This window comes from Lissotriton vulgaris, chromosome 5 (assembly GCF_964263255.1).
Source record: "Lissotriton vulgaris chromosome 5, aLisVul1.2, whole genome shotgun sequence".
Lineage (NCBI taxonomy): Eukaryota > Metazoa > Chordata > Amphibia > Caudata > Salamandridae > Lissotriton > Lissotriton vulgaris.
This window is the reverse complement of record NC_141693.1, coordinates 2,030,964,963-2,030,985,820: the sequence shown is the minus strand read 5'-3', so window position 1 is coordinate 2,030,985,820 and position 20,858 is coordinate 2,030,964,963. Positions and strand designations below refer to the sequence as shown.

Sequence of the window (20,858 nt, the reverse complement as noted above, 5' to 3'; positions counted from 1 at the left end):
CTACTGCTCCAGCAACATGAAGGAAACAACGGTAGCCGTGAGCTGTAACGGAGCCCCTAAAAACACAACTAACCACCCTAATACCCATCATCGCTCAGTGCCTGCCTTCCCAGTGCGGCCCTGCTGAAGGGAGGGAGCGAGCAAAGGATAATGTTGTGATCGTGCAAGCATGCGCCTCAGCTGTACGGGCACACACTCAGTCACGCTGTGCGTGGTTCCGTGTACCGTGAGCGTGCACATTGGACGTCTAGGAAACTCGTCATCTGCGAAGCCAGCGGAAGATTTGCAGGTGCGTGATCATGGAGAACCCCGCCTGCTGCCAAGCCTGAGCCGCTGACACACACCTGAGGAGGAAAGACCGGCCTGGAGAGCAGCGGGAGAGTCCTGAGTCAGCCCGGTGAGTAGGGGGGACGTGATTTTTGGTGCATCAGGCTAGCGAGACAGAGATGGGCACTTGGAGTGTATGGATGTGCATGTGTGTGTGTGTGTGTGTGCGTGTGAGCAGGTTGGGGGGGTGCGCCTGTGTGTGTGAGAGTGTGTGTGCTTGCGTGTGTGTGGTTGTGCGCGCGCACGTGACTGAGAGAGGCATGGCTGGCAATCTGGAGATGTGCACAGCTCCAGGGGGCGGGGCATGCGCGTCAACGCTGTGAAATCGCCGCGCGTCCCCCTGTCTACGTCCCTTGAGAGCCGACTTAATAACAATAGGTCTCGAACGAGACCTAAAAACAAGTCAGGGAGATTTTAGATCAACTTGAATACCAGGGGGTGATTGAAACATGCACCTCTCAAATGAACAATCCTTTGTTTCCTGTCTCCAAACCAGACAATTCATATCGTCTAATTTTGGATTACAGACACCTTAATACATGTTGCAAAACATTTGCAGTACAAAACTCGCATAGTGCAGCCCTAATGAATAACATAGTTAGGAAAAAATATAAAACGACATTAGACATATCTCATGGTTTCTTTTGTCAAAACATTGCACCGGAAAGCAGATATTTGACCGCTTTCTCTGCATTTGGGTCGCAGAAAAATTCTGTCGACTCCCACAGGGGTTCAAGAACAGCCCAGGACTATTCTCAGCTAGGGTACGAGTTATCAAGTGAAGGGAAAAGCCTAGCGGACAACTTCTTAGAGAAGTGCGCTGTACTCCAAGCTCCAAAAACGCTGAAGAATTTACAATCCATTCTAGGTTTTCTGAATTTCGGAAGAACTTACATTCTAAATTACGCAGAGAGGGTTAAACCTCTCTACGAACTAATTAAACCTGATTTTAAACAAATCAATTGGACTCAAAAACACACAGAAATTTTGATATCACTGCAAACAGACATGTTAGCAAAAACAAAATTAGATACACGTGACAATACACACGATCTTGTAATCCGAGTCATCCCAGGAAGATGCGGATTCACGTACCTAACCTCTAATGAGGGAGAAAAGGTACCAATTTCAATTAAATCTCACTTGTACACACAAGCAGAAAAAGCATTCAGTCTCACAGAAAGAACTGTGAAAGCAGTGTGAATTGCATTAGCAAATGAAAGAGAACTAGCACATGGTAAAAGGATTAATATCCTCACAGCGGAATCCGCCTTCGAGGCGCTATTCAGCCCAGTAAACCTGCCTACAGTGTCACTGGATCCGAAATGGATACAGTGTATAGATTCTCTAGGAGCGGAAGATGTGAAATACTATTTCGCCTCGCAATTTGAAGAACTGAATGATTTAGAATATGAAGAAGAATATCCTCTGCCAATCGAAATTCTGCCTCTCCCACAATACGCCTGTATAATCTATACAGAAAGATTTGTACAGCATTTCAACGTAGAGAGCAAATCCTACGATGCAGCCTGTGCGATTATTAAAGGTCGTTGGCTGTGCGGTAAATTCAGACCGAAAGTAACAAAAACTGAATCTGTAAGAAACTGTTCGGTTCAGAGAACTGAAATCAGATGTTTAAAGATGGCGCTCGAAAATGCAGAATGTGAATTCCCGACACTTATCGTGTGTGATTCTCATTTTTGCGTCAACTCTTACAACAATAAATTGCAGAGGTGGATTGAAAACGACTACAAAGATGACACAGGTGCCACAATAAAGCATAAATTGCTCTGGAAACAGGTAGCTCTTTTACACAAAGAACTACAAAAGACTCACGTGATTCACGCACAGAGTCTTCAACGTGATGGCGTTCACGTTGCAGGGAATTCATTGGCTAACACAGCCACAGCGGAAGCAACTAACCCGGCTTCCGTAGCCACAAAAAAGTGTACAGATAAATACATAGACGGGGAAACCATGCTGGCAGTAAAAACGACCGTAAAAGGCGACTGTGCAGCACTACCCGTGAACTATCCACTCAATTATGCATACGTAATCGATGCAAACTCCGTTCCTTTTGCTCGAATCCCTGGAGTGGGGGACAGAGTAATTCCAAACAGGAGCAGGAGGGGCTTCCTCTTACTGGAAGCACACATGGGGTTGGGTCTGAGACATCAAACAATTAAAGATTCTCTGAAAGAATTACAATCAGAGTACTGGTGGCCAGGAATGAGCATAGATATTCAATGTTTTGCTCAAAATTGTGAAGACTGCAACAGAGATCGCAGTAATGAACCGGCCAGTGTAGTTTCAGGATCCCTGCTAGACAGCATAAGGCGGTCTATCTGCGCAATCAAAGAAGAAAAGCGCGTCCCATTGTACACAGTTAAGGCTAAACACACTTAAATAATGTGGCCTCCAGCGCTCGGCTGACGCTAGAACGGTTATAAAAGATTTGCGAGTCTTTATCGGCACATACGCAATTACCACGTTCCATTCTGACCAGGGTCCTGCTTTTAGCTCTCGAGCTTATGGGGAGGCCATGGCCAGCATGGGAATTGGGTTGCGGTATTCTTGTCCGTCGCACCCCGAAAGGAAAAATAGTGTGGTAGATAGAAAAAACCGAGACATAAAGCGATCTATAACAGCGAAGGTATTAGGTTCAGGCGCTGGGTGGGTCAAACATCTAATAAGTGTCCAGACCAGTCTTAATAACTTGCCAAGAAATTCTCTAAAAGGTTTCAGCCCATACGAACTATTGTTTGGAATTAGAATGAACATTCAGGCCCTCGATAGTCAGATGTCAGTGGTACAAGAAAAAACAACAGACTTTGACATCAAAGATCGTTTGGCTGTTTTACAGGAACTGAATGAAACAAGAAAATCCTTAAGCAACATAAAGTTAAAGCAACAGCCAGATACCACTGACGAGGCACCACAAGCAACAGCCCCAGCAAGGCCTGTCTGGATTCCAAAGATTGGGGATCTAGTCAGAGAAAAGATCGCGGTGAAGAAGGATTTTGGGCCTTCTTACAGAAAAGCAGTACCTGTCTTGGCAGTCACCGGAACAAGATCAGTTGTACTACCGCCCCTTGCTGGTAAAAAGGAGAACAGAGTTGTGTCTATCGACCTGGTAAAACCACAAGCATGTGGCCTATAATCAACAGTAGGCCCAGTGGACTCCCAAGAAACAACAGAATACCCAAACTTGCAACAATCCAAGAGGTTCAAACTGAAAGACTAATCACATTCGATCAGCCTGCAGTGCACAGAAAAGGACTATGCAATAATGCCATGGAACTCGTGCCTCTTGAGACACAGATTGAAACGGTTCGTCAAGAAACACCAGTCTACAATAATGTGGCATCAGAAAGTGCTACCGAGAGACAGATTGAAAGAACAATCCCAACAATTGACAGAACTGCCTCTGGTTATTTCATCAACTTCGACAACTTCTCTGAAGATCAAAACGACCCCGAAGTGATGCCAGAAAGTAAAAAGACTTTTAAAGAAAAAGCAACGGAACTCTTTCATCAAATGAAGGAAATCTACCTTATTTCCCCTTGGTTAGAGTTCTGGTTCGGTCTAGGTGTATTTTTCCTCCTGCTTTGGCTCATCATGGTACTTTGTTTGGGAAAATTCATTGAGGGAAAATATAGTACAATGGACACAGCAAGTCAGAACATCAACCTAGTCCTGAAACCACACAGATCATCCCAAGTAAAGAAAAGAGAACTGTCAACAGTAAATGTCACAGCAATTCCAATACCTGGTGGGGTAGCATGGGAGAAAACTGACTATGAGATCTATTGTCCGGTCGAAATCCTGAAGTATCCTCATCAACTGAAGGTTTCCTAAAGTGACTTTGTAAAACCTAGTACATTCTCTGATGATTGGGACTTTAACAGTATTAATGACATGATGTCTGATTTAGTAATGTCAGCTAGATTCACAGAACATGATTATTTACAAGGTTCATCTAGTTATGAGCAATTATTCTGCTACACACATTATGGTGATCATTACTTGCATAAATCTGCACAGCCTAGAAATGTTTTTATGTATAATCAATGGGAACATTGTGCTACACCACCTAAAAGCAGTTCTAAAGCATTTTTTGAGAAATTCAAATACTTCTCAGGGTTTGACACCAGTGATGCAGAAACGTTTTTATTACAAACTGTTAGATAAAACAGGAATGAAAACAATGCTGACAAATTCTAAATTGATATATTCAGAAGCATTTTATGAAAAAATGATGACATTTGGTTTTGATTATTGGAAAAATAACATTGAAACGAAAACAATTTGGGGTACAAAAGATTGGCAGGTACAAGGCCTTGAAGCACTATTCAGAACCTGCATGATACCAGAACAAATGATGTTTTTAAATGACACAATACACCAAACATCCTGTCTTGGCCTAGCTAAGATCAAAGACCTTAAAACACCGTCTATTCCAAAGCCAATACCTGAAAACACAACTACAGATATTGAGTTAGACGTCTCACAAATTTTACATTTTAACAGAACACATCCTGATTGGAAAAAGTGGTTAATCTGGCCTACTGACACAAACAGCTGTCAAGATAAATTCCTGAACAAAACACAGGGGTTAAAAATGACCAGACTAGACCCGAGATACTCCCAGAGACAACATCCAGGGATAATAACAACATACAGTGTAGGGAAACTCTGCCTTGAATGGCTAACATCATCCACACTGGCTGAAATTAAGCAACACTTGTCTTTACTAAAAGATGGTGCTGATTTGCGCGATTTCATTCTTGGACCACGCAAACAGCGTCAAAAGCGTTCCATAGCGACCAGTATCTATGCTGCTTACAACGAGGCTTGGAAAGTCAAACAAATTGAAACAGCTGAAAAAATACGAGGAAAATTGATCGTATTAATTTGGAAAAATCACTTTCTGTAGTGGACAATGGGTTAATGACTCTGTCTTCCAGAATATATTCGTTGGACAATATTGTATCCTCTGCCTTTTATGTGATAGATAGAGACTTGTTAATGTTACAGCATGGCCAATCTCAATTACGTTCTATTATACAATTAGGCTGGACGCTGCAAAATCTTCGTTCAGGCTATGTGCCTTGGCGTTTAATCAACACAACGTCATTATTTTCCATTTTCAACCTTACTGATAAACAAATCAGTTTGGCACAGAAAGGAGCAGACTATACAATCCTGAGCATCGAAAAACTTGAGAGATTACCATTGACAATGTCAGAGAGTCCTGTCATTGAATGGATAATACACGGAATTATCACAATTCCGATAACAACTTTCCGATTTAAAAAGTGCCTTGAGTACATACCTGCTGGCCAGTATGAACGATTGGGTAAAGGATATGTAAAATCAGAATGGAAATTACCATACACACATTCATGCTACAGTGACAGCGACAAAAATGTATTTCTTAGTGGTGAAACACGGAGCATGTGATGGAAATTCTAACAACCTTTCATGCCACCAGCTAGTCACACCTGCAACTCAGATAGAGCCCTTCTTTATGCAACTCGCAAACGGGAGTTACATTCTTAGAACGGATCACAGATGTTGTGGCCTAGTGCCAGGGAAAAGTTATCTAGTAAGTATAACATCCATGGTCAAATGCTGTATGCAGGCATTGTTCCCGAGTGGGCCTGCAGACACAGTGACTCCCATCTGGCCTTGTCTGAATCTCTATTCTATACGAATTGATACTTTAAGCAAAATGAAGTCTGTGCTTTGGCAGACAACAGTGCCCATAACGTCATCAAAAGAGACGTATGATCTTCTAGTTGCAAGGACAGCTACTGAAGTTCATGAACTTTTATCAACAAATTGCCCCGTGCATTTCGTAGAAATGCTTAGCCAACTCCTTAACATGTCTAGTGCCACAAGCATCCCAGGCATATTTAAGACGATTTTTACGGGACTGCTAACACCTTTTCAAGCAATTTTGGGAATCGTTCCTAATTTTGTCCACTCTGTTTTTGGCGGCATACCCTTATTTTTGGGACTTGTAGCAGGGATTTTATTTTTGTCCGTCCTGCTTCGTTATGGCAAACCAAAGCTCAGACATAGCTCCCGTGGGAATGGAAGAGACAATCCTAGCAATGCGCTACCGGGACAGGATAACTAACGTCCTTGGATTGGCCAGGCTGAGAGATCTAAACATGACCTGGTTCCTTTCATTCAGACCTATATGGCAGAACTGTATCTTACCGGTACTTCGATGTATGCTATGCGGAGATGAATGCGTGTTGGACATCTGTCTTTCACTTCCATCAGCAGTACCAATGGACGTCGATACTTTGCTCAGTCCAATAACGGCTCACGCATTGTGTTGTCCCCAGCGGCTACCAATCCTGATGACGGCATTCGTTGAGACTCCTGTACTACGACTAGGTGGTAACAGTGGAGCAAGTGACAAAAGCAGCATCTCCCAGGTACGACCTTCTGTGAGCATTGCTGAACCCGACTATGATGACAGCAATCATTCTCACACCTGCCAAGTTACAGCACTATCGAATTTGGTTGAACTGTCACCTGATTTTGTAGACCAATTCTTTGAGAGCCTGTCTGATATGATGTTCTCACCCGAACAGAAATAATAACTTTGGAGAAGCTTTCCGACACACAGCGTTCCCATGAACTCTGAATTCGGCCTTCAGTTTTGATCAACAAAAACTGCTAAAAAAGTTGGAACTCTATTTCCCCGTTCAAGCATTAATTCTTTTGAATTGAACAATTTTTAATATTGACCCTTTTTTGGCACGAACAATTCTTTGCTTAAGGTAAAAACTATTCTTAGAGAACAGAAGCTTCAAACTTCTATTTCTAAACACATCTAGAGACATAACAACTTACATCAGCCTCTAGCACACATTTATTGCAATGCATTTATATGTGATGATTTATCTCGCCCTTCTTCTGTTTCAGAGATATTTCATGTGTAATTCTTTTTGCATAATCGTTCATTGATTCCATATGCAATAATTTTTTGAATGATTTCTATGCTTCAAAAACATACAGTACCTAAAATTTCACGTATTACAATATACGCCTATTTCGAATGCATTTATGTATTTTGGGGTGGGCAATGTTACACATGCATCTTATTGCTCTAGTGTTAGTAATTTGATGGACATGAAAACGTGGAGTGGGTGTTGCGTGTTTATCTAGGTTCCTGATCGATACTGTGACCTTATGCCCCTATTCGGCTATAAATCCATTTATTCCCTATATTGGTATAACCGTTCAAGTGCGATATTCAGAAAGTCATCTCTGGCCTCACACGAACAGAGCCACATTCCAGAATAGTTCTCTGCCACTTCCTTTGCAACCAATTAGTGCAATGACAGAGCAGAAGTCACTATCTGATATTCCTAGATTAACACTCCGAGTTCTTCAACAAGATAAAAACTCAGCAAACCTGGAAATCCCCGCTTGCTGTGTTTTGATTAGTAATGGAACTCTAATGAGCAACTGATAGCTATCACTTCCTGGTGACATCTTTAATTGACGTCTTATGTCCAGCAAACTTACGTCAAACCAGGCACCTGTCAGGTATAAATATTACCAACGTTGTCTTAAGCAATTGCCTGTTGCTAGCTGTCTGCTGCCCGTCGCCTGAAGCTGCTGATACCATTATCACTGCTAAAGCGCGAACGATGGTGTGGTGTAACTAGGAGCTGAACAGCCGTCCCCCTGCGAAGAGCCCAGCAGATGCCAAGCTGCCCGCGGACGCTGTCCCCCCTCCTTCTCCTCGACGCGCTGAAGAGAGACGCTATCTTTCTCCTGCAGAGAAATCCAGCGCCAGCGTTTCTGGTCTGCCCTCGCGGGTGACTGGGATACCGAGTTTCCCCTGAAGGAGATACCAGACCTCCATCATTCTATTCAGAGGTATGGTGTTGACTAAACCCTTAGTGAGAATTCTTGAAGCAAACCTTGGCAAAACCAACTTAAACTGAAGCTACTTACTTACTCCCCTCCCACGTATTAGGCTTAGGTCAGGTACACTGGGGTAGGCTTAGTTAGAAGCACCAGTTGAGTATTTTAGCCTAATGTATATATGAATGTATATATGTTTTATTACTTTTAAACCATTATATGGCTAAGAAACCATATCAATGCTTTTACAGTATTATTTCGCAATACTTATCTTACTGTACGTACTTTTTGTCATAACAAGTCTTGCAATTGTGGCGATACATTTCTCTTGTACGAGAAGAAAGACTGTTCAATAAATGTTAACCCTTTATTGACAAACGCCCGTCTCTCTATTCTCTACATATCGTGAAAGTAAACTGCACTAACCTTACTGAGTGAAATATATGTCTATTGTTTCACACGACCCTAGAGATTGACTCTTGATCTGAGGAGCAAAGTTGTCATGTTGCACGGTTGTTGGAAAGCTGAATCCCTTCTTGTCTGTGCCAGGGAAGCCGATCACTTCCTATGCAGAGAAGAAAGTTTCCAGTGACCTCTGAGCTAGTTGGTAACAAACCCAATTAAGTTTAGCATAGTCAGTAGAGGCCTGGAAGATCCGCACTTCTATGTCGATACTACTGTTTATGTTATTCCAATGCGCAGGGCCTAGTGGGAAACTAGGAACTACACTACAGGAGGGTGCAGCAGAGGGACGGGTGGTGGGCTCCTCCCCACTTTTTCTTACTTTATAGTAGTTTAGGATTAGGACCTTTTTCTTATTCTCTATATTTCGGGACTCCTTTTGTGGGGCGACAGGCACACTACTAGGGGGGGTAGGCCGTAGCCAGCTGCAGGGGTGCAGGGTGGGGGGTGGGAGGGTTTTTTGTTTATTTTCCTTTGTTCTATGGGCCTTCTATTCTTTTTCCTTTTTTCTTTTTCTTTCTCTTCTTCTGGGTTAGTCGTTTTTCTCTACTGTGGCGAGATGTGGTTCTGGTGTTCTTAGCGCATTGTATGCTACTCTCTCCTGATTCTATGCGGCCGGGACCAGTGTGTTGTTTTACGATATCCTGCAACCGTTTATCCTACAGACTCTAAATTTGAAAATTAGACCGCAATAACTCTGTAATAGATCCTTGGAGCATCGTCTTATTGATATGTGCTACATTTGTGAGCCTTCGGGCTGCGTGTTGGACTGTATGTACAACCTCTTATCAATAAAGGTCTTCCAAAAATTAAAAAAAAAAAACACCTCCAAAACAAAGCTTCTTTATTTTAATCCAAGCAGATCGTCTAGATCTACTTTGGCTCTCGATGGGGTGCCACTGGAGTGTGTCAAAGAGTTCGATTATTTGGGGATCAGAATTTCGTATAAATTTACATGGCAGTTACACATTGATAAAATGGCCCTAAACCATAAACGGGTAGTGGGAGTACTAGGGAGGGAACATCGCGCCTCCACCTCCAAGCCCATTGCCCCTGCTCTGGAAATCTATGCTGCAAAAGCTGTAGGCTGCGCCCTATATGGAGCAGAACTCTGGGGCTTTGGATGTGTAGACGTGCTAGTCACTACAGAAAACAAGTTCTTTAGGGAGCTTGTCTCACTCCAGAGGGGCACCCCAACCAAGCCACTTTTGAGTGATTTGGGTCGCCGTTCAATTAAGGACCTAGTCACTCTGCGTCCTCTCCTATATTGGACCCGGTTATGGCGCACTCCAGAACTTTCCAGGTCTGCCGAGGCCTAAGAGAGTGTGAGTTATAAAGGGGTGGGCCCTTAGAACTCGAGGACCTGGGTCCATAAATCAGTACAAAAGGGAGGTGGTCCGAGTTACAAAACAATTAATTGACAGGATTTATTCTGTATTGCATCATACAGACAAACACCACATGTTCATTTCAATGAATATAAGTGAATAATTCTAAAGAAGAAATATACAGTGTTCGAATTTAAATTGTATTTATTTTTGCAATTATTTATTTCTGTGGTTTGTTCAACATATTATGTCTAATATATTTAACAACGTTATTTCAATGTAATTGTGAAGTCATTACATTTAAAGTGCTCTCAGTGAGGAAGGAAAGGGAAGTGCAAAAGTTGTGAGGGACTGGGTAAAGGTGGTGTGACATTAAGAACATCGCGTTAAAATCAGAAACGCCTTTACAATCAAGGTAGTATAGAAGTTCCCAAATTACATCACACATAGGTTAAGTATATTCTTTTCTTTAGATCCTATGGTGTGTTAGGTTGGCGTAGTCTACGTTTCGACCGTCATGCACGCTTAAGGGTTATTCATGCCTCATGTTGGGGTCTTCGTCAGGACAGTGGATCGAGAGCCTATAAGGTAATGCGAAGGCTAGAATTAGATTTCTGTGTGATGAACTGTCTTAAAATGAAAAAGAGAGTGCAGGGATTACCTACATCAATTGACGGTCGGCATCTGTACCGTCGGTATGTGGGCCTGGGCGTGCTCCTTGAAGTTCTACAATACACAAATTGAGGAGGAAAGGTCTCAAAGGACTGTCATTGGCTGAAAAGCCAGGGTCAACATATTTGAATAAAACGGGGAAAACTTACTTGGACAATATTCCTCATGGAAAAATTGACAACACCATGTCTCGTTTGGTTTCCGTGGCCAATCTTTGAGTTCAGTGCGAGCACCGTTCTGGGGCATTAACACAATGGGCCAGTCGGTCAAAAGGCTTACATAAAAGAACTCTGGAAACTCAAAACATATTGTGACCGCACCAGTTAGGCCGGGTTTGAATATTTAGTTCAAAATGGGGATCGGGTATACCGATGAGGCGATTGCCATTTACGGAGCCTGAATGGGATACTGGACTCCCGCACGGTTTCATACCTGTTCTGCGTGAAGCCGCCGCCGTCAGCACACGTCGCTACCTCGATGCATCTGAGGATGCTTGCGGTGCCGCCGCTGGATGCTAAGAGCCTAAGAGAGGTCATGAATCTCCAAGGATCCGATAAGATCGAATGGTTAGCTATTATAAGGAAGCTTCTTCTGGCCACTGGCCTTTTAACTGCTTGGGAGTCTGGGGCAGTGTTATCTAAGGTAGAAACCAAGAGAGCCTTTTGGGCATGCGTTGATAATCAAGAGCAGAGGGACCCAAAGCAAGGCAGGCTGACTGAGGTATTTCGTGAACATAAGCATATACCTCGCCTGGAGCACTATCTGGACTTTATTACAAAGCCGAGGATAGGACTCTCTTTATCCAGTTCAGGATGGGCACCCTTCCTCTTCGCGATCGTACCAGCAAATGGAAGCCCCCGCACCAAACGCCTGTGGATTGTCCAAACTGTCCAGGTGTCGTTGAAGATATCCCTCACCTTTTCTTTGTATGCCCAGCCTATACAAAACCTAGATTGAAATGGCTTAAACCTGTGTGCCTGCAGCTTGAAACTAGGGACCACTATGTTGCACTTAGAATACTTAAGGCTGATGCCAGTACAACCCTAGCCTGTGGGGTGGCTACATTTTTAAGCTGGGCATGGTTGATTAGACTAAAGGCTATATGATTTGTAGATTGGTGTGGCTCACTGGTTAGAGGCGGCAGACCCGGAAGCAGAGGACGGCCAGGGACCAGGGTTCAATTCCCGATGCGGCAGGGTCGTAAACCAGGGTCAGCGGACTTGATAATTCTTGCCTCGGTGCCTACTCTAACCAGGGATCACACTCTGCAACTCTGGGCATTAGCTTGCCTCATCTCCACAACTGCCACCCACCAACGCCGGGGATGCCTGGTTTCACCTATGAGATACCCAGGAGGGAACATCTCACAGGGAAAGCCAGGACGGGTTCGCCAGAGGTCTATAGCGCCAGGACGCCTCCGGGTAGCAGTGCGCTTTACAAGACACACACATTTACATTTACATTTATATGAAGAATCTGTATAATTAATTGTTTTTAAACATCCACAAAGCTGCTAAAGTAAGTTTAATACATTTTTTATCTATCCATTGTAAAAAAAAGTTTTTAAGATGAAATTCTCTTTTTAATGTATTTATTATGAATTGTACTTTAATTTGTAAATGTGCTTTTATGATATCAAATATCGAAATAAAGCTTTGTGGATTGATTGATGGTTAAGTACCTGAAGATACAGAGTGAACGCCAGGAGGGACAGGTATTCCTCCTTCGGAGAGGCGGCAGAACAGGCCTTCTTCAGGTTCAATGCTGCGGACTGGAAATCACAGAGCTGCAAAAATGCTTCAGCCTTTTTTAAATAATACTCTATCTGAAAAAAAGACCAGAGAGGGCTCAGCTTAAAGGGCACAGACACACCCAAACCAAATAAAAGCAAACAACTGAGGGCAGACAAACTCCCATAGAATAGACAAACCAAACATAAGGTGGCACAGAAACACTCAAACATAAAAGCAAATATAAGAGGGTACACAAACTCCAACTGAAAAGGCAAAGTAAAGGTTAGGAGGCACATAAACATAAAACCAACAAAGAGAGCACAAACCCCCACATAAGACAAAACAAAGCTAATGTATTGTATTGTAATTGCATTTATATAGCGCTTACTACCCCTGATGAGGCGTCAAAGTGCTTTTTCGGTGAGTAGCACAAAGGATTAGTGGCGAATTAGTATAGTGAAAATATGAAAGTAATTTGAGTGATGGGTATGTTAGTCAGTCATTTGGATTGAGAAGGATAGTCGAAGGATAGAGAAGGGAAGAGGATATGCATTTATATAGCGCTTGCTACCCCTGATGGGGGTGTTGAAGGGCTTTTTTGGCGAGTAGCACGCTAATCTGGAACCCATACAATGTTAGTGGTGAATTAGTATAGTAGAATATGAAATAATTTGAGTGGTGGATTTGTTAGTCAGTTATTTGGATTGGGAAGGATAGAGAAAGGGTAGAAGAGGTCAAAATGTTTGCATTTGTATAGGGCTTGTTACCCCTGATGAGGTGTTGAAGTGCTTTTTCGACAAGTAACATGCTACTTCGGAACCCATAAAGGATTAGTTGTGAATTAGCATAGTGAAATATGAAATTAATTTGAGTGGTGGACATATTAGTCTGTTGCTTTGATTGAAAAGGATAGTGGAGGGATAGAAGTGAAGGATTTAGATTTTTTTTATTTTGTTTTTTTTGGGACCTCATAGCAGTAGGAGGAGGCTTGGGATGAGTAAAAGGGAGGTGGAGGGGGATGAGTACAAAGGGAGGTGGAGGGGGAAGAGTCAGAGGGAGGGTTTAGAAAGGCTTGTTTTGGGGGATCGGAATAGTAAAAAGAGGTTTGAGATGAAGCAAAGAGGGGTGGAGTAGGGAAGAGTCTCGAAAGGGTTATTTTGGGGATCATAGTAGTGGAATGGGGTGTGGGATGAATGAGAGTAGAGGTAATGGATATATTGATAGAGGTATAGGGTGCGAAATAGGGTAGTGCATTGGAAAGAGTAGCAGAAAGAGGTTTGAGATGAGTCAGAGAGTTGAGGTAGAGGATATATTGAGAGCTGTATAGGGTGAAAAATAGGATAGCGCATTGGATATGCGGAGTTAGAAGAAAAGTAATAAATAAGTCAAAGTAATAAATATATAGATCCAAAAGTAATAAAGATATAGATCCATAAGTACATGGAAGGTATATAGATGCATATAGGAAGGTAGTATATGTAGATTAAAGATGCATTAAATAAACTCTGGCTTTCAAGTGTTGTTTTACTTTAAATTAGTTTTATTTATTTTTATATACATATATATCCGGTTCTGAACGCGTATCCGGAAGTGTTAGGACTTGATAGCGTACTCGTTTAAGACTTTCACGGCTCATATCGGCATACTTGATATAATTTAATGTCACTTCTGATGCATTAACTAATACGCTCACAGCTTAATTTACTGGGATTTGGATGGGACTTATTGGACCAGCCGGGTCAGAATTATAATCGATGATTAGGTTCAGAGCATACATTTTAAGCAACAGCCCATAGGAAGTCCGGGTTATTACCCCAACAACGAACCACGTGTTGGCTGGACCTTGTGCTGTTATCTTGAACAAAGCCAAAGGGAACTCAACAAAAAGACATTACTTGCCTCCATCTATTTCAAAGACATGTTGGCGAACTTTCGTATTACTTGAATGCGTGTGCATAGGAATTGACATTATATATATTTGTTTTGTAGAACAATAGTGAAGCAATTGTAGATAAATAGTTATGATAAAAAGATTTAGTTATTTATGCATTGACTTACATATGTTAAAAACATAGAATAATGTAACTATCAGTAATATGTACATTTGTTAAACAGAACTAACAAATATCTTTATATAGTACTTTTTTTAACATAAGTATTCAACATGTTTAAACAAAGCAATACACATACATAGCTACATAGCTATAGTATACATAAATGCTTATATACAGAGAGATGCTGTATATTTCTGTTTGTGTATTGTCGTAAATATTTAATTTACTCTCTTAATTTCTATGCAGGTAAGTATTTAATCAATAATAACTCAATCGGAAAGAAAGAAAACAGAGTCCGTGGTGTTAGAGTTCTTAGGGGTTTTATTCCTTAAAAAGGAATTATTCCGGAATAGGATATCATGTTCCTGCAACCACACAGGGTTCAGGAAGGGATAGAGCAATGCTTTATTGACAATACATAGCTTATATACTTAATTTACATCATAGAAAGTAATGTAGTAGGCGTAACAGCTGAGAGTAGACAAGATAACAGCATCCACGTGTTACTAGTACGTAATCAGAAGGCGTGGACTAGGCGTAACTGTAGGTGTGTTTTAGAAACGTCACAGATAGGTGTCACATGTGGGTGGCACTGAACAGAAATGTTGCAATGTCAGCAGAAATCGGAAGCTTAGATGCGCGCGCAGCTGCATGACGTGTGATTGGCGTGAAACTGGAGGGTGCAGGGGGCTTGACATTTGCACTGACGGAAAGAGACAGAAGTCTGGCATGTCAGATCAACTTGTGCTTCTATCATATCTGATATCTGATGTTTTAGGAACTGGACTATCTGGGCGGAAAGGTCTCTGGGGCAGAAGCTATTCTATACTGACTGTGCGTGCGTGTATAAGCGCCTGAGTGTCTACATGAGAAAGCGTGGGGGCATGGGCCTTCCATGGGAGCATGGTAACAGGTAACAGAGGCTATGAATTACTTGCACGGAGACAGGCCAGCCCTTTGGCTCTGCAGCTGGGGAATGTTTACTGAAACTAGTAGGCAGGAATGTATCTTCGAGGAGCGGAACAGATAACCCGAAGGTTGTAGTCAGTCTTGGCAGGCAGCAGGCTGAGCTGAACGTGGTGGGCCGCGCTGGAAGTAAGGCAGAGTTCACGGGTACGGGGGCAGCCTGGGCAGCCTGGGCTGAGGCTTTCAGAGTCAGAAGGAAAGCTCGATGGCAGAAATTCAGGGCCTACTTTGCCAGAGCTGAAAAACATGTAGAGTACACTACAAAAAGACGTTGGCATAGCATACTTAGGAACGGGCTATCCGACCCATTCAGGGTGGGTCCGAAAGAGGACATGTTAACGTTGGACGCAAATGTATTTGCGTCTTCATAGCTGGCACAGGAGGGAAGTTACATGCACTTTAACTCGTGCATGGAGACGGTGGGGTACACGATAGGGAACATAACTTGACCAAAAATTTATATTTCCTCATTCCCTCCTTGTTCCCTACGGACCCTTCATGATATATCGATCATCATAAATTGATCAGTTTGTTCTTGTAACATAATTTGCTCGTCTCTCTTCCGTTGTCGGTTTGAGAGAAAACTGGAATGTTCAATGCACGATGTGGCACACAGTCCACATATCGCCGGCCCACATTGTAGGCACAGGCAGCAGCTGAATACTATGACAAGGCCAAAACCTAGGAAGGATAGGATCTTCCATCCCCAAGCGGACAACGTTGTCCAGAACCAACCGGACCAAGTCCAGGTGCCTGGAGTCTGATGTATTAAACTTGCAATTTTGTGAAGACGTGTAATAGCTTTGTATACGGATGGCGCGTTTTCTGGAATGAAAACACAGCAACTTGACCCGATGACCTTACAGGCTCCACCTCTATCTGCCAAGATGACGTCAATAACAAGGCGATTTTGAAGGACAACAACCTGCATGGCAGATTGCTCCTCTGTTAGGTTACCTAAGGCGGAGGCAGTTTCATGTACTACAGCTTCAAGAGTTCTAGTTAATCTACGTATTAATTTACTGTTTTGGACGGGGCCTAAAAAGAAAAAGAATCCTTTATTAAAATCGGTGTACTGTTCCCATGCCGTTTCTGTATAGTCGACAAGCGGGAGATCTCTTCGGAGTCTATTCTTTACTAGATTTGGGTTTCTGTGGTAATCAGGAGGGGCTAGGAAAACAGGTGGCAGAAGGAATGCAATATAACAGGTACCATCCCAATCTGGAGGCAGACGTATGTATGCGGTATGACCACAAACAAAATAAGAATGACGGGTAGCTTTGAAGGAGGACTTACCATGATCACTGAATTCAACCACAGTAGTACATTTACTATGACCTAAGTGTACTGAACCTTTCTTTCTGACACATAATTCGCCAGTGACTGGTAATACTGACATAGCGGGCAGAACTGGTGCAGCTTCGGATTCAACAGTAAGAATCATAAGGCTAATTGTATAATTACCTAATCCATATACTTCATTTTCTAGATCAGTTCCTATTCTAATGGGGAGTCCCTCCTTATCAGGGTAACAGACGTTGAGCAGGACTAAGTTCAGGTTTCCCCAAACCCAGCTCCCGTCGAAAACAGCAATATCAGGATCTAAGGAATTAATTATTTTGAACCATGCACCACAGGAGCCGTTATGAGTGAACGGGTACGGAAAGAGGGGCAGAGCTCCCTTGAAATTCTGGTAGGGAGGGAGTCGGCCACATATCCAGCAGTTTGTAGCGTTATTAGTCTGATGGGAGTGATGTAACATACTAATGAATGTGTTGTTGCGCAGCGCAAGTCTGTAAGAAAGTTCAGGTGGAGGTAACTCACTAAAAGAATGTTCAGCAGAAACATTGTAAGCAGATTGTTCATGCTTGAAAATAGGGCAATAGATTGGAAGAAGTACACTTGCAATAATTATCAGAATACTTAGAAAAAACATAATTAATAATGTCACTATACAGTGACTACGCAGTGATTTGCAGTATGTACGTTTCTTGAATTGTCTCTCTCTCTCTCTATCTCGATCTAGGGGATACATGTCAGAAACTATTTAACCGATTCACCTAGGGGAGGACTTAAACAATTAAACTGTCTGACTTGCTAGATCGAAGCTTGAGTCGGTACTCCTCTTGGGGAGTTTTCTCTCGTTCGGGTAATTTACAGTCACTAGGTTTAATACAGTCTTTGGTGGGGGTGGACGAGTCAAGGTCCTGTTTCAGTCCGTTGCATAGTTTGATATGACTCGTGTGGACCCACCCCTTTCTGCCCTCCAACTTCACTGCGGTCCTTGTAGTAAGGAGGACGGTCTTCGGTGCTTTCCAGCGGGGCTCCAGCGGACTTTTCCTGTCAAAGTTCCTCACTAGCACCATGTCGCCAGGACGGACATCATGTGGCTTTACATCAGTGTTGTCAGGAAAGGCTGCGGCAACCTGTGAACGACATGATTGGAGTGCAGACATCAAGGAGGCAAGGTAATCTGTCAACATGTTACAATCAACATCAGTAATTTTCTTAGGAATGGGCGTCCCCCACATATTCGGTGGTCTGCCAAAGACCACTTCGTACGGGGGTAGTCCTGATCTCGAATGTGCAACCATTCTCATATAGAACAGTGCAACTGGCAGGGCTACTATCCAGTCGACCCCTTTCTCCTGGCATATTTTAGCAAGACGGATCTTAAGTGTCTGATTATGCCTCTCTACAAGGCCTGCGGCTTCGGGATGTCGGACACAGTGGAATTTCCACTGATATCCTAGCAAAAGGGAGACATGCTTCATAAGTTCGGATGAGAACGGCTGTCCGTTATCTGAGTACACGACACGAGGCAAGCCGTATCGTGGGAAGAATTCTCGAACCAGCTGTTTGGCAGTGGTCGGGGCGGTGTAATCTGAGACTGGGTAAGCTTCGGTCCAGCGAGAAAGTGCACAAACAACTACGAGGACATATTTGAATCCTCGACAACGGTCCATCTGGATATAATCCATCTGGAGGACTTCAAAAGGGTGATCGGGAGGATGAAATCCACCTTGCTCTACAGGGACGCTTTTACCTGGATTGAACTGACAACAGATCATGCAAGTACGCACTTTCTGTTTTGCTGCTGCTCGTAAGTGTTTGTTGTACCAGAGATTCTGTAAACTGTCTAACATAGCTTTTTCTCCTAGATGTGCAGGACTATGTGCTGTATTTATCATGATTTGAACCATTGAGTCGGGGAGGAACCATGTAGGTTTTCCCTTTGTGACCCATCCTTGATCTGTCTGGATCCCTCCTAGTTCAGTCCATTTCTTTATTTCATCCGAAGTGGCATGTGTCTGAATATCGATTACGTCTAGGGTGGGATCCCTGACTGACATACACTGAGTTGGTACTATTGTCTTTGTCACATCAGTAGTCTTGGTGTGGGTCAATGCTGTATGTTTTGCTGTCTGGTCTGCCAGGTCGTTACCCTGGGAAACAGAGTCTGTAACTTTAGTATGTGCTTTACACTTCATGACTGATATGCCTGAGGGCAAATGTATTGCCTCTAATAGTGCTTGAATGAGGGGACCGTGCTGAATCTTGGCACCATGAGAGGTCAGAAAACCTCTTTCTTGCCATAACATGCCGAAGTCGTGTACGACTCCGAACGCATAGCGGGAATCAGTGTATATGTTAACATTTCTGTCCTTGGCTAGAATACAAGCTCGGGTCAGAGCGATGAGCTCCGCCGCTTGAGCAGACAATGTGTCAATACGATGTGTTTCTTTGACTTCAGTTTCAGTGGTCACTGCATATGCGGCCACTAATTCTCCTGTACTTGTTCTCATGCATGAACCGTCCACATAAAGTGTCAGGTCTGGATTTGTCAGTGGAACATCTGTTAGATCTCGTCGAGGTTTTGTTACTGTATTAATGATCTCTATGCAATCGTGTGGTGTTGGATCGGTCATACATGCGGGCAACAATGTTGCGGGGTTCAAGATGCTACAGCGTCTGATTTCTATGTGTGGCTGGAATAGTGTCAATTCATAACCTGTCAATCGTGCTATGGTTAAGTGTTGAGTCTGGGTTCTGTTTAAAAGAACCTCTACAGAATGGGGAACTTGAACTGTTAATGGATGTCCTAAAACAATTGAATCACTCTGTCTGATTGCTAATGCTGTTGCTGCTACTGACTTTAAGCACGCAGGGAGTGCCTGGGCTACTGAATCCAATGTACTTGAAAAATAAGCGCAAGGCTTATATGAACCTGCTTGATCTTGAGTGAGGACAGACAGTGCTGTACCCTCACGTTCTGTAACAAAAAGTGTAAAAGGTTTGCTGTAACATGGTGTCGCTAGAACTGGTGCTTGGCATAAAGCTTTCTTTAATTCCTCAAAGGCTTGTGTATGTTCCTGAGTCCAGGGAAGGACAGTCGAAGTCGCTGCCTCCTGCGTTGTTAACTGAATGAGTGGTTTGGCTAGAAATGCATACTGGGGAATCCATTGTCTGCAGTACGAGGTGAGGCCTATAAAGGCCCGCACTTCCTTTTGTGTCTGGGGTTGTAGCACATTTATGATTAACTGAATGCGATCGGGAGTGAGCTGTCTCCCCACTTTGGACAGCAAGTGACCCAGGTACACAACTTGCTGAACACAGAATTGTAGCTTCGAAGGAGACACCTTGTGTCCCTTGTCGGCCAGAAAATGTAAAACTGTCAGTGACGCTTGTTCACATTCGTGTTCACTTCGTGCGGTGATCAGCAGATCATCGACGTATTGCAGTAAAGCGGTGTTAACTGGCATTGTGATACAATCAAGTTGTCTTTTCAGTGCTTGGCTATAGATGCTGGGGCTTTCTGTGAATCCTTGAGGTGCGCGTGAAAATTTGAAACTGCGTCCATTTAAACTGAATCCGAAGAGATATTGGCTCTCTGGATCAATAGGTACGCTGAAGAAGGCGTTCTTGAGGTCAATTACAGTAAAGAACGTTGCTTCTGAATCAATAGCAGTCAATAAGGATGCGATGTCGGGAACCACAGGGTACTGTGGAATAATGCATTTATTCAGTTCTCGTAGATCAATCACCAGCCGATATACTGGCGGTGCATTGGGATCAGTACGTTTAAGAATCGGAATGATGGGTGAATTACAGATATTGGAGTCGGTCTCTACGACCACTCCCTGGGTAATGAGTTCTTCAATGATTTCCAGTAAAGCCACTACAGCATCGGGTGGTAACTTGTATTGTCTGATTCTGGGTAAAACTACACCTTGTTTGAGTGTAACACGGTATGGAGTAATGTGCATACAACCTACATCAGTTGGGCCTTTTGCCCACAGGTGATCTGGTACATTTTTCAATCTGACATCAAACTCACGTAACATATAATGACCTTTGAAATCCCGCAGAAAGAGTCTGACTCCCTCCGGGGAACAGCAGATCACGGCTCCTAGAGCTTT

At 43.1% G+C, this 20,858-nt stretch overlaps 1 protein-coding gene across 4 annotated transcripts in view; it reads right to left on the bottom strand.

Moving 5' to 3' along the window:
* TTC16 (tetratricopeptide repeat domain 16) overlaps positions 1-20,858 on the bottom strand; it is a 589,702-nt gene that overhangs the window by 488,673 nt on the left and 80,171 nt on the right. For 3 of the 4 annotated variants that reach the window (XM_086924937.1, XM_086924938.1, XM_086924936.1), the window contains exon 5: positions 12,367-12,510. The exons of the other annotated variant lie outside the window; for it this stretch is intronic. In XM_086924937.1, coding sequence (XP_086781063.1) covers positions 12,367-12,510 — 144 coding nt within the window. The remainder of the gene's footprint in view (positions 1-12,366; positions 12,511-20,858) is intronic. 4 annotated transcript variants of the gene reach the window in all.